Source organism: Ambystoma mexicanum, chromosome 12 (assembly GCF_040938575.1).
Source record: "Ambystoma mexicanum isolate Mex_15411 chromosome 12, UKY_AmexF1_1, whole genome shotgun sequence".
NCBI classification, from domain to species: domain Eukaryota; kingdom Metazoa; phylum Chordata; class Amphibia; order Caudata; family Ambystomatidae; genus Ambystoma; species Ambystoma mexicanum.
Genome location: NC_090936.1, coordinates 25626889 through 25649855, shown reverse-complemented (window position 1 = coordinate 25649855; position 22967 = coordinate 25626889). Strand labels below are relative to the sequence as shown.

General features: G+C 43.8%; 1 protein-coding gene across 2 annotated transcripts in view; it reads left to right on the top strand.

The window, feature by feature from the left end:
- GRM8 (glutamate metabotropic receptor 8) overlaps positions 1 to 22967 on the top strand; it is a 1803300-nt gene that overhangs the window by 660672 nt on the left and 1119661 nt on the right. For both annotated transcript variants that reach the window (XM_069627842.1, XM_069627841.1), the window contains exon 3: positions 8273 to 8489. In XM_069627842.1, the coding sequence (XP_069483943.1) occupies positions 8273 to 8489 (217 nt within the window). The remainder of the gene's footprint in view (positions 1 to 8272; positions 8490 to 22967) is intronic.

The following is a 22967-nucleotide window of genomic DNA, read 5'->3' as shown; positions in this document are numbered from 1 at the left end:
AGCAATGGCGTGGAATACAAAGGGGGGGCCGACAATATACTCATGGTGGGCAGACCTCAGGAAATGGGCAATGGCAGAAACAACGGTGTGGATAGGAGCGATGCAGAAAGGAGAAGGGGAAACAGGACTAAAAATAACAGCATGGAACTCTGATGCAGGACCGGTTTGAACACAGCGAGGAAAGTGAAGGGGATAACCCTAGAGGGGAAGAGGAGCAATGACGAAAAGACACTTGACAAGTCCCCAAGAATAGGTGGACATAAATTGGAAAATCTATAAAACTGCCACGGGCACAGAGTTAGCCCACAACAACACGATCGCCGGATCACTCCGAGATGGAAGATAAGAAAAGATACCCACGCAGAGTACCGAAAAGCCGGTTATGTTATATGTTTTGTTTGTTTTGTTATGTTATTATAAAATCAATAAAGAGTTTTAAAAGAAAAGGATTGGGACCTCCTTGAAGACGTGATGGAGGTGTTGCTTTCGGCCAGACGGCCTGCAACGAAGTCCATGTACCGTTGCCGTTGGAGTAAGTTCTGCGATTGGTGCAGGGTTAAGAATGTGGATCCTTTTTCATGTGACATTCCTGTGGTTCTGTCCTTTTTACTTTCCTTAGCCCACAAGGGCCTGCAAGTGGGTACCATTAAAGGTTACCTGGAGGCGCTGTCTATATTTAAGTGCTCGTCTGATGGGTGTTCTTATTTTAAAATTCCTTTAATTTCTCAGTTTCTGAAAGGGCTCACTAATATGTTTCCACCGTCACCTTTCCAGGTGCCCAGTTGGGATTTGAACCTGGTTCTAAAATTCCTTGTGGGTGCTTTATTTGAGGCTTTACATTCTTGTCCTTTGAGGCTGTTAACCCTTAAAACTGTATTTTTAGTTGCTGTTATTTCCGCTCGCAGAGTGAGTAAGTTGCAGGAACTTTCTGTTAAGCCACCCTTCACGGTGTTTCATAGGGACAGGGTTGTCCTTAGGGTTCGTCCTTCCTTTCTTCCGAAAGTTTTGTCGGAATTTCATTTAAGCCTGAAGGTCATTCTTCTGGCATTCTATCCTCCTCCGCATCCTGGTAAGGAAGAGGAGAGGCTCAATAGGTTGGATCCTAGGAGAGATTTAAGTTTCTATATTTCACGCATGTCCCGGGTCAGAGTGGACGATCAGCTCTTTATTGGATACACTGGAAGGCGTTTGGGACAAGCTGTTACTAAGCAGACTTTGTCTAGATGGATTATCGTGGCAATTTCTAAATGTTACCGCTTGGCAGGTAAGGACCCTCCGGTAGGCTTACGGGCCCATTCTACTAGGGGTGTGGCTGACTCTGCTGCTCTGCTGAGGGGTGTTCCCATTCATAACATTTGTGAAGCAGCCACATGGGCTTCGGTCCATACTTTTGTAAGACATTAATCCCTAGATTCTATCCATGGGCAGGATCTGGCCTTTGGCAAAGCGGTCCTTTATTCAGCAATTTAATTGGGCATTCTAAATTTCTAAATTCTTTTCCCTCCTCCATAAATTGGTACTGCTTTGGGAGTCTGTCATAGATATGGAATACGTCGGAGGAACCAATCCCCTCGAAGAACAAGTTACTTTCTTACCTGGTAACGTTCTTTCGAAGGGATGTTACGACGACGTATTCCATATCGTTCCCTCCGAGCTTGCCCCGCTACAGAATTTCTTATGCGATTACAGCTTATGTTTCCACAAGGCTTTCTGTGGTCATACTGGCAGAAGATTGGTGCCACACGTTCTGGGAAAAAACTTCAACTGAGGCTACGGGCGTCGTGCGTCCTACTTATAAGATCCGGTGACGTCGACTTGACGGAGGCCCTCGAGGACAGCGTATCGACGTCATCGACGCAGGACGCAGACGCCAAAAGTTTTATGAAGCAGCACAGCTGTGGTGATTACCTGTCATAGATGTGAAATACGTCGTCGGAACATCCCATTGAAAGAACCTTACCAGGTAAGAAAGTAACTTGTTCAACTGTATGTAAAAGACACCACAGAAGTTGTACGCAGAAGAGGTAAATAGTAGTGGTACTTTTGTCTTCAACTTTACCCATTATTTCCTGGAAGGAGATTATCCAGGAACCTGTGAGAAACTCAAGGTGGCACAAGTAGGACAGACACAAGTGATCATAGTTCAAGGGTGTTTATTGAACAATGAATGCTGTATGCAGGTTGGAAAAATGCCTAATCTAAACCTTTATCTAAACCTTTATCTAAGATGTGAGCAAGCGTCGACCATCAAATAAAAAATAAGGTAGTCCTAGTGGCGTTGTGTGACAATATAAAAGGTCTACGATAAGAAACCTATTGCCAAACCTCACAACTAACACAAAAGGGTGTGGAATAATTCTCAAGAAATGTGTTCTCAAATAATAAGTCAGGATGCGGTAGCCTGGGTCTCCCTTCCCCACATTTTGAGCATGGGGCAAGGTGGGATCTTGGAGCACAGTACAGTCTTGGGCTTCTCCAGCATGAGACGACAGTTGTAATGGCAGCTCTCAGGACACACTCGCAAGCTTTCAGTTATCAGGGCCGTTGATGGCCAAGCCTTGTTTCACTTGAAAGTCTCTTGCCTTCGAGGACCTGACGTGCTCAAACAACAAAAGAAAAGTTCCTTTAACAAATTAAAGTTCTTTTCCAATGTTCGCTGGGTGATGGGTTCACCCCTGGATCCCCGTCTTCTGGGCGCTGACCCTTCCCAATTTGTTTAACATAGAATCAAAAACAGTTCATGTGGCTTTACCCCTCGTCTGGGGGCTGCCCCTTCTCAATTGTATTCCACAAATATATATGTCATTTCTCCTCTTACTTGAAATGTGGATGATAGCTTTACCCCTGGATCTCCCTCTGTCGGGCTCGGACGCCTCTTGACTTGCTGTACTCGGGTAAGGGCTTCACCCCTGGACTTACCTCTGTCGGGCTCGGACCCCTCTATCTGGCATCCCTCATTCAGGTTCACTCTTGCCGTCTCTTTACTTTACTTTCACTTTCAATCTTGGGGTGACAACTTTTCACCCTTGGATCCTCCTCTGCTAGGCTACGACCCCTCTCGATTCTTAGCCACCTTCATTGGGTTTACTGTGGTTCTCAATCAGGGTGATAGTGGCTCACTCCTGGGTCCACCTCTCCTGGGCGCTGACCCCTCATTACTTTCAATGTTCTCTTTTACAAACTTTAAACATCTGACACACTGACGAGTTTTAGATGCTTTTTTTGGTCTAGAGCAGTGTTCTACAACATGTGGCTCACCAGATGTTTTCGGCTGCAAACCCAATCATCCCCCCGCCATTGACCGTGATGGCCATTGTTCTTGGGCATTTTAGTCCAAACACTTGGTAAGTCAAAGGTTTGTGAACCCCATTCTAGAGTTCTACCTCTTTATCATTTTGTTCTTTACAACCAAGAGACATAGTTTGGTGCTCAGCAGATTCCGCTCTAGGTATTGATCACGATTGTGAGCGGTGTTCGACCCCTAATAAGAAGCCAGGTTCATTTGTATCCGCTGAACCTATGGCTTCTGCCCAACAAGCCTGTATCAGACTTTTCTATGATGACATGGCTATTTTCCAAACATACTGTTGGGGCTATAGTTATTTGAGCGACTACCTTCTCATACACAAGATATACTCAGTGTGTTTAAAGAGCACTTTGAATGATTTAGTGCTCTTCTCCACATATTCCTGTAGTACACAACAAACCTCATGATGCAAGAAGCATTACACCAGATCGCATGCCATGGGTGGTGTGGTAGGTTAAGAGAACGAGGCGGACGACATGGTGACATTTCAGTATTACAACTTTATTTAAATAATAGGAAGGTTTATTTATCCCTATTCTAAGGGTTTTTCCTACCGAACACAAAACTAACTAGGGTGCTTGTCGTCCTTAGTGTAGTCTAAAGCAATAGTCCGTCCTATGTCCAAAACTGATCTGTCCTTACCCTGCCACTAAACAAAACAACCAAGACGGAGTCCAGGAAAATTACTTGCTTTTCCTGGACAGGTGTGCTCAGTCTTAGTAAGCTATCTTTGAATAGCTTTTCATGATTTCTTGAATTAGTTCTTTTAGTTCTTCCAGGGGGCTTTTCCACCTCCGGGTTGTCCCCTTTTCTTCTTATACGAAAGTGACTTGGTTTATCCAACGACTCTTCACATTTTTAGCATCTTGCAGTGTCTCTTTGTCAATTTCTGTATTCTGACTTACTTGTTCTGATCAAGACCAACTGTTCTTCTGTGGAATCTTTATCCATTCATTTCCTTTATTTGCTATATATACTGGGACGAATAGACTGAGTCCCTAATCACTCTTCACAGATTTCTTCTACTGGGATGAGTATGCTGAGTCCCCAAGTAGTCTTCACTTATTCTTGTATTGGGACGAGTAGGCTGTCTCCCCAAATATTCTTCACTTATTCTTGTACTAGGACAGGTGTGCTGTCTCACCAAGTATTCTTCATTTATTATTGTATTGGGATGAGTAGGCTGTGTCCCCATGTATTCGCCACTTATTTTTCTACTATCTGTTTGCTTGCCCCCAATTTCACTGGTACAGAGATAACTATTCTTGTTATTCTCTTCGTTGATATTTCTTAATTCCTTATCATTGGAATATTGTCCTTCGGCAAAGGTTAACTCTTGAATTTCAATCTGCATATACACTCAGACGAGCATGATTTACACGTTCGTTAATTTCGATATCCCTCCTGGGTCTCCCGCCATCCCGGTTAGTTCTCTTCAGGGGTTTGGCATCAAGGATGGGAATTCTTCTTCTTCTAGTCAGTTGGCTTTGCGGTCTTCTCTGACACTCATGCTCTCTCAACACTTGTTCCGCCTAGTCCCAGTTGTGGAGGTCTCAGTGCTGCTCATGGACGGCACTGTCCACCCTTCTTGGGTCATGCCACCACTCGCAACAGGTTGTCTATGTTGCGGTTTTCTTTCCCATCCTTCTTTTGGTTCCAGCTCCCTCTGTACTTCCTGGGTACAGAGGCTGGCTGCCTTCATGGGGCCCAGGACTTCCTAGCTTTGTTCTGCTGTCCCGGCAACTCAGGTTTGAAGTTCCTGGGCCTCTCCTTCCCGGCGCTGACCCTCTGATAAGAGTCCTTCTCTTTTTAAGCTGCTTGGTTGGTTCCTCCTGAGGAGAGGAACATACTCCTCTTTCAATGTCCATGAAGTATTCTTCATCACTCTACTACTCTTACTCTTCACAGTATTGTCCATTTTCATTGATGGAGTGGTCAGCATTGCTCCTCTATGTATCTTCTTCACAGTATGATTGATTTTCATTTTAATGTTAGCAGTAGTGTCGCAATAGCAAACGGTGGTTGGTTCAAGTTCTATTTCCTGAGGCCCTGATGGTGTGAGCAGCTCATATGATGGAGGGTTAAGGGTTTCCTAGATGGAACCAGAGTCCTTGTCTCCAAATGTGGAGTCCCTCCATGTGAGGTCCCGCTTGCTGCCATTTATGGGCGGAATGTTGCATAGTGGGCTCACCTCCCTAGCCTCAAAAGGAAGGGCTCCCGTCTGTGGGGCGGGGGGATGCAATTCCGCCATTCGTCACAGTGGATATTTTAGAAACACTGCACTGGAAATCAACCTATTAGTGATCTGGAGCATTATACAAAATATTTCAGCAAAGCAAACTATGACCATTTAGAGTTTATATCCTTCATGGTTTCAATGTAACCCTCCATATGTTTTTTTTGAAACATAGGTTGTCCTTGAGTGCTAAATTCCATAGCCTTCTTCAAAGCTGGTTGACAAGAATGAACTCTGATTCTGGGGTTGCCTTCCTCCTGTGGACCAAGATCTCTACTTTAGATGTCTGGTGCTCACTCATGCCTTATTTGCAGTGTTTGAGGTTGACCCTCTAGTTGTTGTTGGCAGAATCCCATTGCCCTAGCAATTACTGCCAAGTCCTCAACATATGGCAGCAGAAGGGACTTAATTTCTTTGGCTGGTGGAATGACCATAGTCCTCACAAGGATTTTGTTGTGCATTTGGTTTATGAACAAATGGACCATTGCAGAAGTGGGGAATGAACCCCACTTTACTTTCAGCTTTGCATTCTAGAAGCTCATTCAGACCTGGACTTTGCTAATCTCGATGAAACTAATTTATCAAAGGATCTGAGAAACTATGAAAATGTGTTTATTTATTCTCTCTTTTTTTTGTTGTTGTTTGTTATCAAGTGTTTTTTCCGCAAAGTGTTGTACAATATTTTAAGAAAAAACGATTGACAATCTTAAATATACCAATAGTAACAACAACAGTAACTTTACAAAACGCTTGATTTGTGTCCTTGATGTTTGCCGTTGGGGAGGGGCTCAAAATAGCATCTGGATACGCCACTGCCAGGAATCCCGGAGAGTACTTAGACCCGGGTGCATCTATTAAGACATGGCAGGATTGTCCTAGGCGGGCCGGATGGGTCTAGAATTTGTCATGATCAATATCAAGTCATCGCTCTAAGTCTTTGGTCACCCAATGATCTTTACCTTTCGTTTATTTTTGGCGATGCAGGGATCTTATTGTGGCAAAGGGTAGCACTGAGTTTCGGCCGATAAAACACATGTCGATCACATGCACTATAGTTTGCAATATTGCTCTTTCTTGTGATAGTTCTGAATGTTAAGTTCAGCACAGAGTTTAGCAGACAACCCAATTGCAATATTTCGGGGGGGTTCGCAAACCAAGGAGGCCGATTAGTGTTGCATAATATTAATCAAACATACTTTATTCAATCACCAATTTTATAGGACAATAATTTAGTGATGGGTCCTATTTGCAAAACTGGATGTGTCTTTTGGGATCTGCGTGAGATTACCGAGTTGAAAAGCCTGACCACCAAAAGTCAATTTTTTTATTTAAATTTGTTTTCTTCATTCTTCATTTTGTGGCATATATTAAATATATATATATATATATATATATATGCATATATATATATGGGGGGACACCCCCCACAGCCCTCCCACCTTACACCTATAGATTTCTATTAACTTTACCCCCCCCCCGCATATACATATGCGAATAAATGGGGGGTCAGACTTTTGGTGGTAGGACCTTTCTACTTAGGTAATGTCGTCCTGACCCGTCTTTTTACTTTGCTTTTCTTTCATTTAGTGCCAGACTTGGCTTGGAGCAGTGATTCTGTGCTCATAGGTATTGATTGGAGACCTGTGAACAGCCAATGAAGTAGCTCAGGATGTGACCAGGGACAGTCCCAAGTGGGGCATTAATCTAAAGGTCACCTAATGAGTACTATTAAGGTGGGAAATTTTCAAAAAGGGTGCTGCTTTTAGAAGGCATATTCCCTTACAAAGCCTTTCGGGTGTGTCGTGAGTGAGTTACGTGCTCACATGACACTCACATATCAGTCACACACACCACAGACTTTCAATCTTATTGGGCTGCTTAATTGACTAAGCAACATATGACCTAGCACTATTGATGTCGGGTGCCTGTCATGTCATGTCATGTCAAGTCACAGGTCTTGTATGCATGACAAAGCCATTCACAGCACTGGAGTTTTCATTAGTACTTTGTAGGTGGGAAACGTGACTGTGGTGAGAGGTGACTGTAACTAGGGAAGAAATTCCAATTTGCAGACCAGAGATGTCAATGTCCTTCTATCTGAGAACAAGCAGCCAGAACAGCTGCGTGGAATTAGCTTTGCCAGTTACATGGATGAACAGTTCTGATCTTTTTACGCTTCTGCATAGAGAAACTCATCTATTTACAAGTCCCACAACCCAAAACATTTGGGAGGTTCACAGGCTCTGAATATTAGGAAAGTGTGTGTTATTAATACACAGCATTGTCCAACTCCAGGCCTCGAGGGCCAGATTCATGTTGGGTTTTCAGGATAACCCTCATTAACATTCATGAGATTAATTTGCATACAATGATTCTAAATGTGGGCACATCTTTGCTCATGAATATTAATGAGGGATATCCTGAAAAACGGTCAGGTTTCTGGGCCTCGAGGCCTGGAGATGGACAAGCCTAGTTTAACACAATACATTTGATCAGTTCCATTATTGATTAATATGAGTAATCAGCTGTTTTATTTAGTTGTTTAACACATACTTGACAAATAATGGTTAATCTGTTAGACATCATTTTGAAAATGGTTAATTCTAGCTCCTTTAATGTTTATTGAACGCGATCTCCCCTTGCCCCTTCTCCGAGAGAAGAAAGCAATATTTAAGTGGCTGAAATACACTTTTTGTTTAGACTATTTTGTGTTTACATTTTCTTGACAGATACCTCAAATCAGCTATGCATCTACAGCGCCGGAACTGAGCGACAACAGCAGGTATGACTTCTTCTCGCGCGTGGTCCCGCCTGACTCGTACCAAGCCCAAGCTATGGTGGACATCGTGACGGCCCTCGGATGGAACTACGTGTCGACGCTGGCCTCCGAGGGGAATTATGGCGAGAGCGGAGTGGAAGCCTTCACGCAGATCTCCAGGGAGACCGGTGAGCTCACATTTATCAGGTCTTTTTGGATTTACAGTTGACAACTTACAAATGCCTTTGCTCCGTGAAAACTCTTTGTGGCCTCAGTGGAATAATTAGGAGTGCTGTGGAGGCACGGCCTAGACGGCCTGGTCTCGGGAGAAGCGGAGAATATGGTGACTGATTATGCGAGTCTCACAGGCTTGTCAAGGTGAGACTTGAGTGCTTATTTCAGTGAAGGTTTAATAGATCTGATTAATCTTGGGCCTTTTAGAGGTGTAGTTACTGAACTGAAGGCAAGCCATTGATCTAAATGTAAAACTCTCATGAGAAGGAACCCTCGTGTTAACATGCCTGTGCATCCATCCACACACACACACACACACACACTCTTGCCCACCGCTCAATGATCAGAATGTAGAATTGCAAATATCACACATACTTATCTTCTCACTACATAACCACACTTTGCATAATTTATTCTTTTGAAAACACATAGAGCATATTAATCCATGCCACAGTGTTATTAGAAATCAAATACTTGGCTAAACTCTGACCATTCCTATTGGCCAGACAGCTCGCAAATTAAATACATAGAGAATTTGGTTAGGGATCATATTCAGAATGTTGACACATTCGTCAAAATTCTCCATGTGGATATGTCCATCAATATTTTAATACAATGTATAGATATTCAATAGTTATGCAAAACCATTTTTGTTTACATCCATACATCATTTTTGTATAGATGCAGTGTTTTGGCATGCCGTAATTTTTATTGATCAGCAGACCTAACAAATTCACAGAAGAAAGGACAGACTTTGTTTCCTTGTGCAGAATAAGTGCTACATTTGTACAAGACAGAGTAGTTGCTTTTCTTTAGAAACTGGTTGTAAGGTCGGTGAGAGTGTTGAATCTTACACAATGGCAATGTTTTCAGACACATTGAAAGAAATAGCACTGTCGCTGCCAACAAGAGATATGGAATTTGCTAACCTCGTTCTTATGCACAATATTGGCAGAATACTCACAAACAGTGACATTTTAAATGTACGGCGACAGCCAGTAGGAATCCAGCTATTGACAACTTAAAATACGAATCAGAATCCTGTCATTTCATAAAGATAGCATTAAAAATACAATCACATAAAAAGCAAGCATCACACACTCAATTTCTTTTCCATATTCCAGCCGGAACATGTTGATTCGCCGTATTTAATGAGATATCCCCGAGCCATGATTCAAGAAAAGACCAGCTCCACAAAGGGGAAATCAATTTGTGTTTTATCATTTTCACGCATCACAATATGTTTCGGCCGCTTTGTCAAGAAAACGACATGATGTGCTTGCAAATGTGACTATGTGTTATTTCAAAAGGATGGTGTTCACCCAGAAGGGATTACACACTACACTCATAGACAGTCTCCTGAATACATATTTATATGATTTACTTTGGAAGAAATACTTGACCCGTGGAATGTTATTGTGCCATGGCCAGTGCAGCCAGTTGTTTTTCAGTTCTTTGAAAGGCATTGAACAGGTTTTTACATTAATTCGTTCAGGAATGTATTTCAGAATGGCTGACAGCATCGCAGACATACACAACGAATTCAGGCTTTCGTTTTTTGACGAAAACTGCATTTGCACCCTTATATTCATAGCTGCCCTAAAGTCTGATATTGTGTTTCTCATTTCTATTCTCCATGTCCTGGGTTCAAGGAGAATCTCCACACATTTGGAGTCTATGGGCCTCATTACAAATCAGGCGGTCCGGAAATAACGGTGGCGGTAAACCCGCCACCACCGTTGTTTCCGGACCGCCTGATCCCGACTCCTGCAGGCGGCAGGTGATGTTCCCACCAGGTTTGACCTGGCGGGTTTAACACCGCCCGCCTGCAGGCGGACGATGAAACACCGGCAGCATTACGAGATGCTGCTGGTGTTTCCATGATCCCCATTCCCATTGAGTCCCAGAGGACTCAATGGGAATGGGGATTAACACCATTCCGCCTCCGTGATTCTCAGAAAACCGGGGTTGTAATGCCCCGGTAATTCCGGGAATCACGGAGGTGGAATGGTAATACATCTGGCGGTAACCAGGTGGTTTTACTGAAGAAGACAATGCGGTCACTAGTGAGTTGGGCAAATGATCTCTCGAGCTTTACTCATCACAAATTGAATGTGTTTATATTAACCATGTGTGGCACTGGCTGCAATCTTGAAATCTGGATCACTTTAGCGTGATTTATTTTTGGGGCCGACTTTTAGGTCATGCTGCAGCTTTTTTGTAATGGAGCTAATCTCTAATGGCAGAGGAATTAGCTACAACAATGAAGGGCTTGAGAGTGGTTCCTGGTTGATTAATCTTCTACTGTTAGTCTCCAACCAGTTTATATGGACATCCATGGTTTTCAACTGACTCGGATTTACTTTCAGTTGCCATCACCACCCTCCTCCCTCTACAAGAGCTTGCCTTTTTCTAAATATGTCAGCGACAGCCTGAGGTCAATGAGCAAAGAAGTGTGGCCAACACAATCAACCAAATGTTAAAATCAAGCCTTGTGAGGTCGGGAATGAAAATAGATTGCACGCGTAGCATACACAAATGTTGATAGTCAGCAAATAGACTCCTGCTGTTGTTACCACAGCAGCCTGACGACCCACCTCACGTTCCATGCATAGAACACTCGTCATCACACTGCTGCTGTGCCAATCCAGCATTCTGCCTGTGTGAGTATGCATAGGCGGCCAACGGGGGTCAATCGGAAAGTTGCATAGCCTTCCTTTTGTAGCTCCATGGCAGACATCCCCAAGCAGTTTCCCCACACTCCGAGTGACAACATTCTTCTGTCAAAATCATCTAGCTGAGTATTCTGAGAGATATCGATGCACCAGAGTTTCATGAGGTAACTTGCTGTATTAATTGGATCATGCCGTGTAAGATTGTGTTTGGGATCTGTTGAGATGTCCACCACTTGTGCTTCTAGAAGTAGGTTAGTTCTTATTGGAGTGTCTAGGGAATGTGCTAAATGTATCTTGACTTGCCTGTAATCATTTCCTCCTGTGACTAAATCCCCCCTATTTCTAGATCCTGTTTGTTTGCAGTGTAGGTAGGAGATTACCTTCTGTGTCCACTGTCCTGTTTGTCAGGAAGCTTCCTATTGCGTTAATGTCCTCACTCGGGGGGGTATAGCTCTTAAACGTGACTGGTAATTGATAGTTGACTGGCACCAGTGCTTGTTTAATGGTAGGATCTTGATTATTTTCTTACTCTAATGTGATGAAATTGAGGTCATAGGAGCAGTTATTAAAGATGTAGGTTTCATGCCACAGGGTGCGTGTGCTTTGGAAAGCTCATACATTTACATGCGGTATAAGTGCCTGGCCTTAGTGGCCACTTACTAGCTTGCAGATGGTGACTGCGTTAAGGGTTTTCACCACGCAATCTAGAGGCATTGGTAAAATCCTGATGCGTGGGCATTTATTTGCCATTTATGGTATTTTGTGAAGCTGGAGACTAGCATTGCTTGTGGCTCACACAGGAAATAAGAAGCATTATGTGCAAAATCATTGGATGTATCGCGTGTGTTTTAATGCTGGACTTGCATGGAGAAAAACATGACACATCTGCATTGACATTTGCAAAGCCTGTTTTGTACTCTGTTATGTCCAGATGAAGGCCTGTATGCTTAGAGATATAAAGGGCCGAAACAATGTTGATTGAGTCTGGTTGTGCCAATTTTGAACAGGAGCACCACCCCTCCTTTTCAATACTGATGCTGATATATCATTCTATCCAATGACAATATCGCTGATCCACATGAGGGCAGCGTTGACTGGCTTGGAGAAGTCTTTAGCTGGATTCCATTACTGATTTCATTGGCACCTAATGAGGGATGATTCTGGGGTTCGGTGCATGTTCTTAGAATTTCTTTGCCCTCAGAGTGGCATGTACATTGTGTGTGGTGTAAGGGTGTATAAGAAATGAATACTAAAGGGTCCTGTCAGAGTGTCCGTCAAACTAATTTCCACCGTCCTCTGTCACAACCTACGTCTATCCCTCACACTTCAACTAAAAGGTAAACTAATAGAACATTCCTTCTTCAAGGAGAATGGCTCCCTCCTCCTGCTTCTTTTACAGTGTTCAGAAGGAATGTTCTCTCAACAAAATATACCAGTAGTACCACCTCCTTCCCCTGGCTTGTGGATTTCAGCCAGTCTTTACACAATGTCATGTCCAGGAGAATGACTCCCTTCTACTGGTATGGATCTGTACAACTTTCAGGAAAACCAGGGGGAATTACTCCTTTTCCCCTGGTGTCTTTTCATTATGGATCAAGAGAATGCCTCCCTTCTCTTGTCATGGGTTTGCTGAGTTCACAACAAGGTTAGGGGAATGACTCCCTTCCCCTGGCATCTTTAATACGACTCCTGGTTTGATTCCAGGAGAATGACTCCCTTCTCCTACTATGGTTCAATACAGTTTAACACAAGACCGGGGGAATGACTCCCTGGCGTCTTTATCAAAAATCCTGACTTGGTACCAAGAGAATGACTTCCTTCTTCTGGTATTGCTGGATACAGTTCTTTCTCACTGCTTTCAGTTTTGATGCACAGTTTACCACGCTGATCTGTTAGCTCTTGGACCATGGACCCTTCTCTGGTGGTCAATGGTTTTCTCCATCGCAATGTGACAAGGGCGATTTTCTCTGATGCTTTCAGTATCAGCTCTTGTGCCCCAGACCCTTCTCTGGTGGTCAATGATTTTCTCCATCCCAATGTGACAGGTTCGATTTTCTCTGATGCTTTCAGTATCAGCTCTTGTGCCCCAGACCCTTCTCTGGTGGTCAATGATTTTCTCCATCCCAATGTGACAGGGGCGATTTTCTCTGATGCTTTCAGTATCAGCTCTTGTGCCCCAGACCCTTCTCTGGTGGTCAATGATTTTCTCCATCCCAATGTGACAGGTTCGATTTTCTCTGATGCTTTCAGTATCAGCTCTTGTGCCCCAGACCCTTCTCTGGTGGTCAATGATTTTCTCCATCCCAATGTGACAGGTTCGATTTTCTCTGATGCTTTCAGTATCAGCTCTTGTGCCCCAGACCCTTCTCTGGTGGTCAATGATTTTCTCCATCCCAATGTGACAGGGGCGATTTCCTCTTATGCTTTCAGTATCAGCTCTTGGGTCCCAGACCCCTCTCAGGTGGTCACTGGTTTTCTCTTTTACACTGTGGCGAGGTATATTTCCTCTGATGCTTTCAGTATCAGCTCTTGGGTCCCAGACCCCTCTCAGGTGGTCACTGTTTTTCTCTCTTCTACTGTGGCGAGGAATATTTCTTCTGATGCTTTCAGTATTAGCTCTTGGGTCCCAGACCCCTCTCAGGTGGTCACTGGTTTTCTCTTTTACACTGTGGCGAGGTATATTTCCTCTGATGCTTTCAGTATCGGCTCTTGGGTCCCAGACCCCTCTCAGGTGGTCACTGGTTTTCTCTTTTACACTGTGGCGAGGTATATTTCCTCTGATGCTTTCAGTATCAGCTCTTGGGTCCCAGACCCCTCTCAGGTGGTCACTGGTTTTCTCTTTTACACTGTGGCGAGGTATATTTCTTCTGATGCTTTCAGTATCAGCTCTTGGGTCCCAGACCCCTCTCAGGTGGTCGCTGGTTTTCTCTTTTACACTGTGGCGAGGTATATTTCTTCTGATGCTTTCAGTATCAGCTCTTGGGTCCCAGACCCCTCTCAGGTGGTCACTGGTTTTCTCTTTTACACTGTGGCGAGGTATATTTCTTCTGATGCTTTCAGTATCAGCTCTTGGGTCCCAGACCCCTCTCAGGTGGTCACTGGTTTTCTCTTTTACACTGTGGCGAGGTATATTTCTTCTGATGCTTTCAGTATCAGCTCTTGGGTCCCAGACCCCTCTCAGGTGGTCACTGGTTTTCTCTTTTACACTGTGGCGAGGTATATTTCCTCTGATGCTTTCAGTATCGGCTCTTGGGTCCCAGACCCCTCTCAGGTGGTCACTGGTTTTCTCTTTTACACTGTGGCGAGGTATATTTCTTCTGATGCTTTCAGTATCAGCTCTTGGGTCCCAGACCCCTCTCAGGTGGTCACTGGTTTTCTCTTTTACACTGTGGCGAGGTATATTTCCTCTGATGCTTTCAGTATCAGCTCTTGGGTCCCAGACCCCTCTCAGGTGGTCACTGGTTTTCTCTTTTACACTGTGGCGAGGTATATTTCTTCTGATGCTTTCAGTATCAGCTCTTGGGTCCCAGACCCCTCTCAGGTGGTCACTGGTTTTCTCTTTTACACTGTGGCGAGGTATATTTCTTCTGATGCTTTCAGTATCAGCTCTTGGGTCCCAGACCCCTCTCAGGTGGTCACTGGTTTTCTCTTTTACACTGTGGCGAGGTATATTTCTTCTGATGCTTTCAGTATCAGCTCTTGGGTCCCAGACCCCTCTCAGGTGGTCACTGGTTTTCTCTTTTACACTGTGGCGAGGTATATTTCTTCTGATGCTTTCAGTATCAGCTCTTGGGTCCCAGACCCCTCTCAGGTGGTCACTGGTTTTCTCTTTTACACTGTGGCGAGGTATATTTCTTCTGATGCTTTCAGTATTAGCTCTTGGGTCCCCGGCCTTTCAGTGGGTCTCTGTCTGTCACTGACATGAGGAAGATGGCGCTGCAGGGGTGACTGGCACTGGCTAGGCCCAATAACTGCTTCAGTCTCCCTGGGCTAACTGCTTGAGCATCTCTCTCGCCCTTCCTGCATCCCCTCCGGGTCCCCCGTACCTCCACTTAGATCCTCAGGGCTCTAGACACATCACTGGGGCTCCCTGAGACTGCGATCGGCTTCATGAGCTCTCTGGGCTTCTCTCTGTGTTGGGATCCGCAACGAGGTGTCTCCCTGCGCAGCTATCTTCCTTCCTTAGCTCGTAAACTTGGGTCTACACGGACAGACCCAACGGAACATTCACACAGCTGCTTACTGGTATTCTTCATGTCCCTCTCCTGCTAGACCAGCAGCAGGATTTGATTCTCCCATGCTGGAGATTGCCTGCACCTGCCTTCTCTCACAGCTGCGCTTGACTCCGTAGCCGGGCTTACCTTCTCTGATTGTCCTTTATTGCTCTTTATACTTTGTATCCTGTTCCTCCCATGCCGTTTACAAGAGTCCTTTAACTCTGTTGATGATTGGATCTTCTCCACAGGGCCATCTCGTAGCAGTATGAACACAGTCAATGAGATTTATATATCCCATGTTCGTCCTCTGCCCAGTACTTTTGACGTTATGTTCTGGGTCACAGTAATGCATAGGTTTGCCTTGAATGTAGTGGCTCTGAACATTTGGGAGGGTTAGGCAATGTTGAGGAGTGACAACATTCAGTGGCCTGTACCCCAGGTGATTGTCCTTGTCTCCAGAAGGGGAGTCACTCCCCATGAGGTTCTCCCGCATTAAACCACCACTAGGGGGACTATTGGGTAGTGGCCGCACCTCCCTAGCCTCAAGGGAAAAGACTCACTCCTGGGGAGAAGTGATGAACCATGTGAATCGTCACAGCGGTTTCATGTCTTTGTTGAAAGGGCTGTAGGATTGTAGAATGAAATAAATGATGATGTGACGGTTACTGTGTCACCTCATAGTACAGGTGACTGTGTCACCCCGAGCCTCCTTTGCCTTTCATGCAACATGACCGAGGTGAATAAGGGGCTCAGTCCCCTTTCCCTGGCCTATGAGTTGTAATCAGTGACTACTGGGCCGGGACAAGTCTCCTCTGGAAGGGGTGGGCGAGGGGGATTTCAGACCTCAGAGTCACTGGATGGCATAGTGTAGGGAGTTGGTGATGCCGGCTAATACAAGAGAGAGCTGGGCCAAGCTATCTGCTCGCTCCGCTTTGGATGGCATATTATGTTTACCGATTGCTTCAGTTTCTGTTGGCCCATGAACTATATTATTTAATTGTGCAGTGTTGATTAAAAAAGATTTGTATGAAATTTGTAGGAGAATTAAGAAAAACCTGTGTCAGGCGTAGACAAATCTCCACTACAAATTTGGGTTTCAATTGAAAACGCTTTTGCTGGTAGGATAAAAACATAGTTCATGCTCTTATCACTTACCAACCTATTTTGTCTTAACTAGAATACTTATACTCTCACAAAACCAAGGTTGTTTAAATGTTCTACTTTTTTTGTTCTAATCCTATAAAAAGACAGAAAATGCAGTGCCTGATGGATGTAATGACATTGATTCCATCAGCAGAATTCTGTTCACTTCCTGTCACTTCTCCCAACATCCTTTTCAACCGTCTCCTCTTTTATTTTCCTACTTCCTCTCCTCCACACCTCCCAGCCTGGGCCAAGCTGATCCACACGTGGTCATTATCTCAACACACATTCTGTGAATCTCTTCATAACTGTGTGTTCTTGAATGGTGAATGCATAAGGGCTGCCGGGACTGTGTGACAGCCACTGCCACAGAGTATATATTTCGGAGCCGCATTATCTAAAAGCGATAGCAAATGAGCTCTAATTTATGAGAATTGTAAATCTGCAGGGCGAGAAATATTGGCGTAATTCTTCATACGTGAGTACCAAATGCCTGTATATTACACACGCTTAACTAATGCATGAGTAGGTCACGAATGTGTGTGTACTACCAAACCATTAAGTTATGAATTTATAGCACGTGTATTTGATGTACGCAATTGTTGACACTCATATCTGCCCTAGTTTGTGGATCGGTCCCATTGCCTGAGGGGCATTGGAAGTCCCCAGTGAAGCTGGATCCACCTAATCTACGGAAGGGATGATTTAATTAGACTGAAGCCTTAACAATGTTGCCCTGGCCACCATCTCTTTGTTACAATGAAGAGCTGCTGTAGCGGGACTGTTGAGTTCTTTACATGTTTCACTTGTACCAAATGAAGGCCTAGATTGGAGGGATTGCATATTGCATTATAAGGAGGATGTCCAACAGTGCCTGTTTCCAATCTATCTAAATAGAAGTAGTTTAGTCGCATGCATTGGGTACGCTGGAGCCAAATAAAACTGTGAACAATTGTATTATACTTGGCACGAATGAAGGGGACTGAAGTACAGGCATCGTCTACATATACGTCGAAAAATATATCGTCACTTTTGAGGAGATTGGGCAGAGAATCAAGTTAGACATGGCATAAGAGATGGTAGTGATCTCACATGTCAATCCCTTCTGAAGGGACATTTACACTCTGAGAAGGGAAGGCTCCACCTGGACGCACGTGGACAGCTTGTGGCAGAGCAGTGACACCCAGAGTTATTCCTTTTTATCCTTCTGCGTATGTAGGATGCATGCAATCCCTCTGGGTTCCTGGGCCTAAAAGGGTAGTAGCCCCTCCCTCCACCGAGGGGAAACACTACTGTGTATTGCACCGCCAAGGATGGATGGTGCCCCCCCCTCATTCTGCATAGTATCTGCCTTCACCATGCATGTTCACACCACCCGTGGTACCCTTTTGGCTAAATTTTTGGTGGGTTCCAGTCCACTCAGTCTGGAAGCCTGACAGTGGTTCGGGCGGCTAGGGGGGTAGTGATACTTCTTCCATGCTCCTAAAATAAAGTCCTAAGGGTGCAGCTATGTTCTAAATGTTAAAAAATGATTGCATGTAACCAACAAAGCTGCACTGCATTCCTGTGTACGGCAGAGAGCCACGCAGTCATTAGTGGCTGACTGCAGAAGAGATACTGAGAAAATCATGCTGCATTTTTAGTGCAGACAATGCACATGCGAATCTCATACAGTTTTCTGTTTCTCAGATAGCGTAATATTATTTTTAAATTCCTAGGCTTAAATTTATGAGAAATGTCCCCCTACATATATTTCATAAGTATGTGATTTTGTTCAGAAGTGTTTACCTGCTAATCTGCACCTTGTTTGACATACATGACATTTTATCCATGACATTCCCTGCATTTTTGGTGCAACACTTTAATTTAGGATTCCACAGCGAGCTCGGCAATCCTCCCCACCGTTGCTCCGTTTAGGAGACTCCGCTAATCCAACTTTATTGGTTTTGCCTTGTTGACAACTGTATTTCAGCTTGCAAAGGTCAGAGAACTGGCAGCAATCGCTGAACCTAAATATCCATGGCCTGCCTGTCGCGGGGTGGTTTTATTAAAAGCGGGAAGCTAGGGTGTTCCGTGGAAATGATCAGAACATATTCATACTTTTTAACTTTCACACGCTATCAATCTTGTCATCCTTTCCAGAGTTGTGCATTCCCAATTAATTTTTCAAATCCATGGGTTTATCGCACAACAGCCCTGTCAAATCCCACACCCAGAAGATCATACAGACCTCTTGTATTGAATGCACGACGGCTTGAAAATCAATATTGTGTAACTAACCAGGCACGGGTCCATTTATTTGCCTGTGTCTTCTTTTGCATAATCAGTTTTATTGATTTTTTTCTTTCGATTGACATAAATGTTACGTCAATACACTACATACTGCTATGGATTTGAATTCAATTAGCTTATCAAATTATGTGACAATATTGAGACTTATAGCGGGGTAATATGCCTTCCTTTATTTTATTTAGGAGTTGTTTAATTAAATGTTTTGTTGCACAGATTCAATCAAAATTTTGTTAACATCTCAAGATTTTTTTCAACTTGTAGAACAAACAAATGTAGGCTTTTGTGGGGAAAAAACACAAACCTAACTTCAAGTCTACTTATAAACCTTCCTGTATATTCGTTCAGATTATTTTCTCATGTATCTATCTTGTCCTTAAATATTTTACTGTGAGGTTTGCAAATGATCTGAAAATGCTTTTCAGAAGTTCTTTAAGAGTGATTATCGGTCATGGATGCTATTTGATATTCTGCTAAAGATTGCTAATTTGGCAAATTTTAGAGATGTTTGAAAAGGATTAAGGAAGAGTTTGACTATTTGAGCTTGGAAGCTTTCTTTCTCTGTGAACAGTCAGTGGGGGGAGTGCTACTCTGCTTTGCTCTGTGCTTATTCCCTTGTCACTGCATCTATTCCTTGCAATATTTGTCAAACAATGTCTATTAGAACTGGATATTTACAAATGTTATCATAATAGGTCACTGTCTGTATCGTATTTATTGTGCTTATATAGCGCTTTAATCCAAAACGCTTTACATTTTAACCACAGAATGCCTATAACATTATAACAGTAGAAGCAATTTACAATTATGAATCAAACCAACAAAACAGTAAGTAGAGAAATTAAACTGTGAGGGAAGAGGGAAGAGTGAGGAAGGGCCGGAGGAGGGAGACAGAAGGGGCATAAGGGCGAGAATAAAGGGGAAGGTAGGGATGATTCGAGGGAAGGAGAGCGAATGAGAGGAGGGGAAGGTTTCATGGCGGGAAATGGGGAAGGAGAGATTCCAGGGAAGTGCGGAAGGAGGTGAAGGTGGGTATATAGCGGATTGAGAGAGGTAAGGAGTTCCAGTGCAGGGGGGCTAGGAGCTGAAAGGAGCAGAAACAGGAGGAGGCACACAGGGAAGGAGGAACAGTGAGAAGGAAGTGGTCAGCTGAGCCAAGGGAGCGGGAATGAGTCTAGAAAGAGAGGAGAGAAAAGGGGGAGCAAGATCAAGGAGAGATTTAAAGACTAGGCAGAGGAAATGAAATTTAAGTTAGGAGTGAAAGGGAAGCCAGCCAAGGGAGGAAAGTGAAGTAGAATGGAGTCATGGGAGGTAAGGAGACAGAGGGTACGGACGGCAGAATGATAGATAGATTGGTGGGGGGTGAGGTGAGAAGTAGGTAGACCAAAGAGTAAAGAGGAGCAGGGGAAGAGGCGAGAGAAGATAAGGGAGGAGATTAAAAGTTTAGTAGCATGGAAGGTGAGAGATGAGCGGACTTTGCGAATATTAAAGAGGTGGTAGCGACAGGCGCGAGAGGTGAGAGAAATATGGCGGGAAAAGGAAAGGGTGGAGTCAAAGTGAGTACCTAGATTGCGAGCGTGGGCAGAGATAGGAAGATTAGAGGGGGGAAAGTGAATGAAGGATGCAGGAGAGGGACGGGGAAGACTGTTTGCGTTGAAAAATAAGACTTCATTCTTATCAGTATTGAGGGAAAGAAAGCGGGATGACATCCAGTTTTTAATGGAAGTAAAACAGGAAGAGACACCCAACATTTTGAATCTAGCCCCTATCCTTCTTTATTTACGCCTTGATCAGTCATGTAAATTTTGAAATCGATGAATTAATACATTTCTTTCCCAAATCTCGCTTTTCTTTTAAAACATTATCTATTGTATTTCTGCCAATTGACTTTTAATCGCTCTGTCTTTAAATAGGTTATATACTAATTGACCTTTTCACAAATGACCTCAGGAGAATTGACCTCGGGAGAATTGACCTAATTTAGGAGGTCAATTGGGACATAAATGCGGGGAAAACCCCTGCAACTCCCCACCCAATCCAAAAAAACCTGCAACCCCCCCCCACCCAATCCCCTTATATTATTTATAATACAAAACCAACCCAATACATATATAAAATAACTAAAATAATATAAAGGTTAATTGTGCAGAAGGTCAATTAGTACCACTATAATTAGGTCAATTAGGTCAAAAGGTCAATTGTAAAAGGTCAATTTGGGTAATACCTTTAAATATGTTGTATCAATAGCGTAGCCAGATAGATCAGAGAATAGGTTCTTGTAAATCCCTTCACGTGACTTAACTTGGTGTTAGCCAACCTGTCACCCTCCAGATGTATTGGCCTACAAGTCCCTTGAGCCCTCTTCACTGGCTATGCTGACTTTGGCTGATGGGAGTTGTAGGCTAAAACATCTGGAGGTTGACAGGTTGGGTACCCCTGATCCACATTGCAGGAGATCAACAAGACTTTTCACGTTCGGTCTATGTTTATATTATCTAATGTGTTCCAATTGCTATGTAACCTTCAGCATCTTGGATCTCATGGTGTCTCTATCTTTTTTTTATACCTAACCCAGCTCAGGATAGCTCTTTCCCCACTCTTTCCATGCATACAGTGCACCTGCACGACTGAACCTTGCGGTCGAATAGCAGAGCTTGTAAACAAATGTCGAACTTTCATCTGAACTTGGCATCAATATTTGGGGTTGTTGCTGTAGGGCACGTTTTCCTCTGGGACCACTTGTCACGGGCAATGTTTGAAGTTACCTTGGTAGAGCAAGTCACGTGTTCCAACTGAACCCACTTTAACAATTGTTCTACAGAATTTGAAAGCCAAGGTGCAATTTTCAAATACTTAGGAGGCTAAACAGTGCCTTTCTAGCTTGAAGGTACCTACTCAAGTGCATGCATTGGCCCATATTGTGTCTTTTGGTCACATGCTTCGTGTGATTTGCTGTTATCCTGAAAGGTGCAGCACACCTCGAAGGTTATTTTTGTGCTCCCCAACATCGCTGTTTTTTAATGTCTTTTGTTGACCGTGCAGCCTGTTAGAACTTTGTGTGTAGCTCAGCTTATGTCAATAATGACTCTGGCCCTTGGCGTTACCACCCAGTATGGCCCGGGTTCCTCATCATTATGGCCATTATGGCCATTAGCACCCATGTAGTTTCCTAGGCAGGTGCTAATGGTGTTTCATTAAAAAAAAAAAAAAAAAAAGAAACTTACCTTTCGGTGCTGTGTGGCGTTGTACTTTCCAAGTCTGTTTTCTGTGTTGATGACTATCATGTCCTCAACGAAGAAAATGCAACAAAAACGGTTGTGGGAGACTACAACGCCACACCGCACCAGAAAGTGTTTCTTTTTTTTTTATTGAAAACTCTTAGCACCCGCGTAGGAAAGTACGCAGGTGCTACGAGGTGAGAGGAGAGCAGGGAAGCAAAGGAGGAGCGAGGAAGGGAAGGTGTGCTGGCCGGCAGCACTCATGATGCTCAGAACAGTGGCTTACCCCAGAGAATCTAGCCCACATTCCAAGCATCCTGATTGGCCAGCACCCCCTTCTAGGATGGTAATATATATCCTGGCAAGTTTGAAAAACCTTGGTCTGTTTTCATCAGTTCCAGTTTTGAGTCACGCGAGTGGCCCGGTAATCATGATGCAAGTAAATAGCATTTTCTCACCTATTTCATTATGGTATATTGTGGGGTGTCCCAAGAGTTCAATCGCCAGATCGCAAATGGGCCAGTTGGGGTCATGCCTGCCTGTTCTCACTCCCTTCCTGCAAAGGAGCAGAGAAATAACCTCCAATCGAGCACATATTGGTGGTGGTGTCTATCGCCTCATTTTTTTTGCACTATTCCATGGAGCAATGTGTGAATATAACAAGCCACTGATCTAGTGGGTACAAAGGCTTGAATTTTCTGAAATTTCTAGACCATAACTTTAGTCATTATTTTCATCTTGATGTTTAGAAATGACACTGGCCATAAAAAGTCCCATTTCTCTCTGCTTCCTAGCAGGGATAATGTATAACTAAATGAAATATACAATATAGGTTAGTAGGCGATGTTCTGATGACGCTTTCCCATAACATATGTCAATGTCGTCGTCAT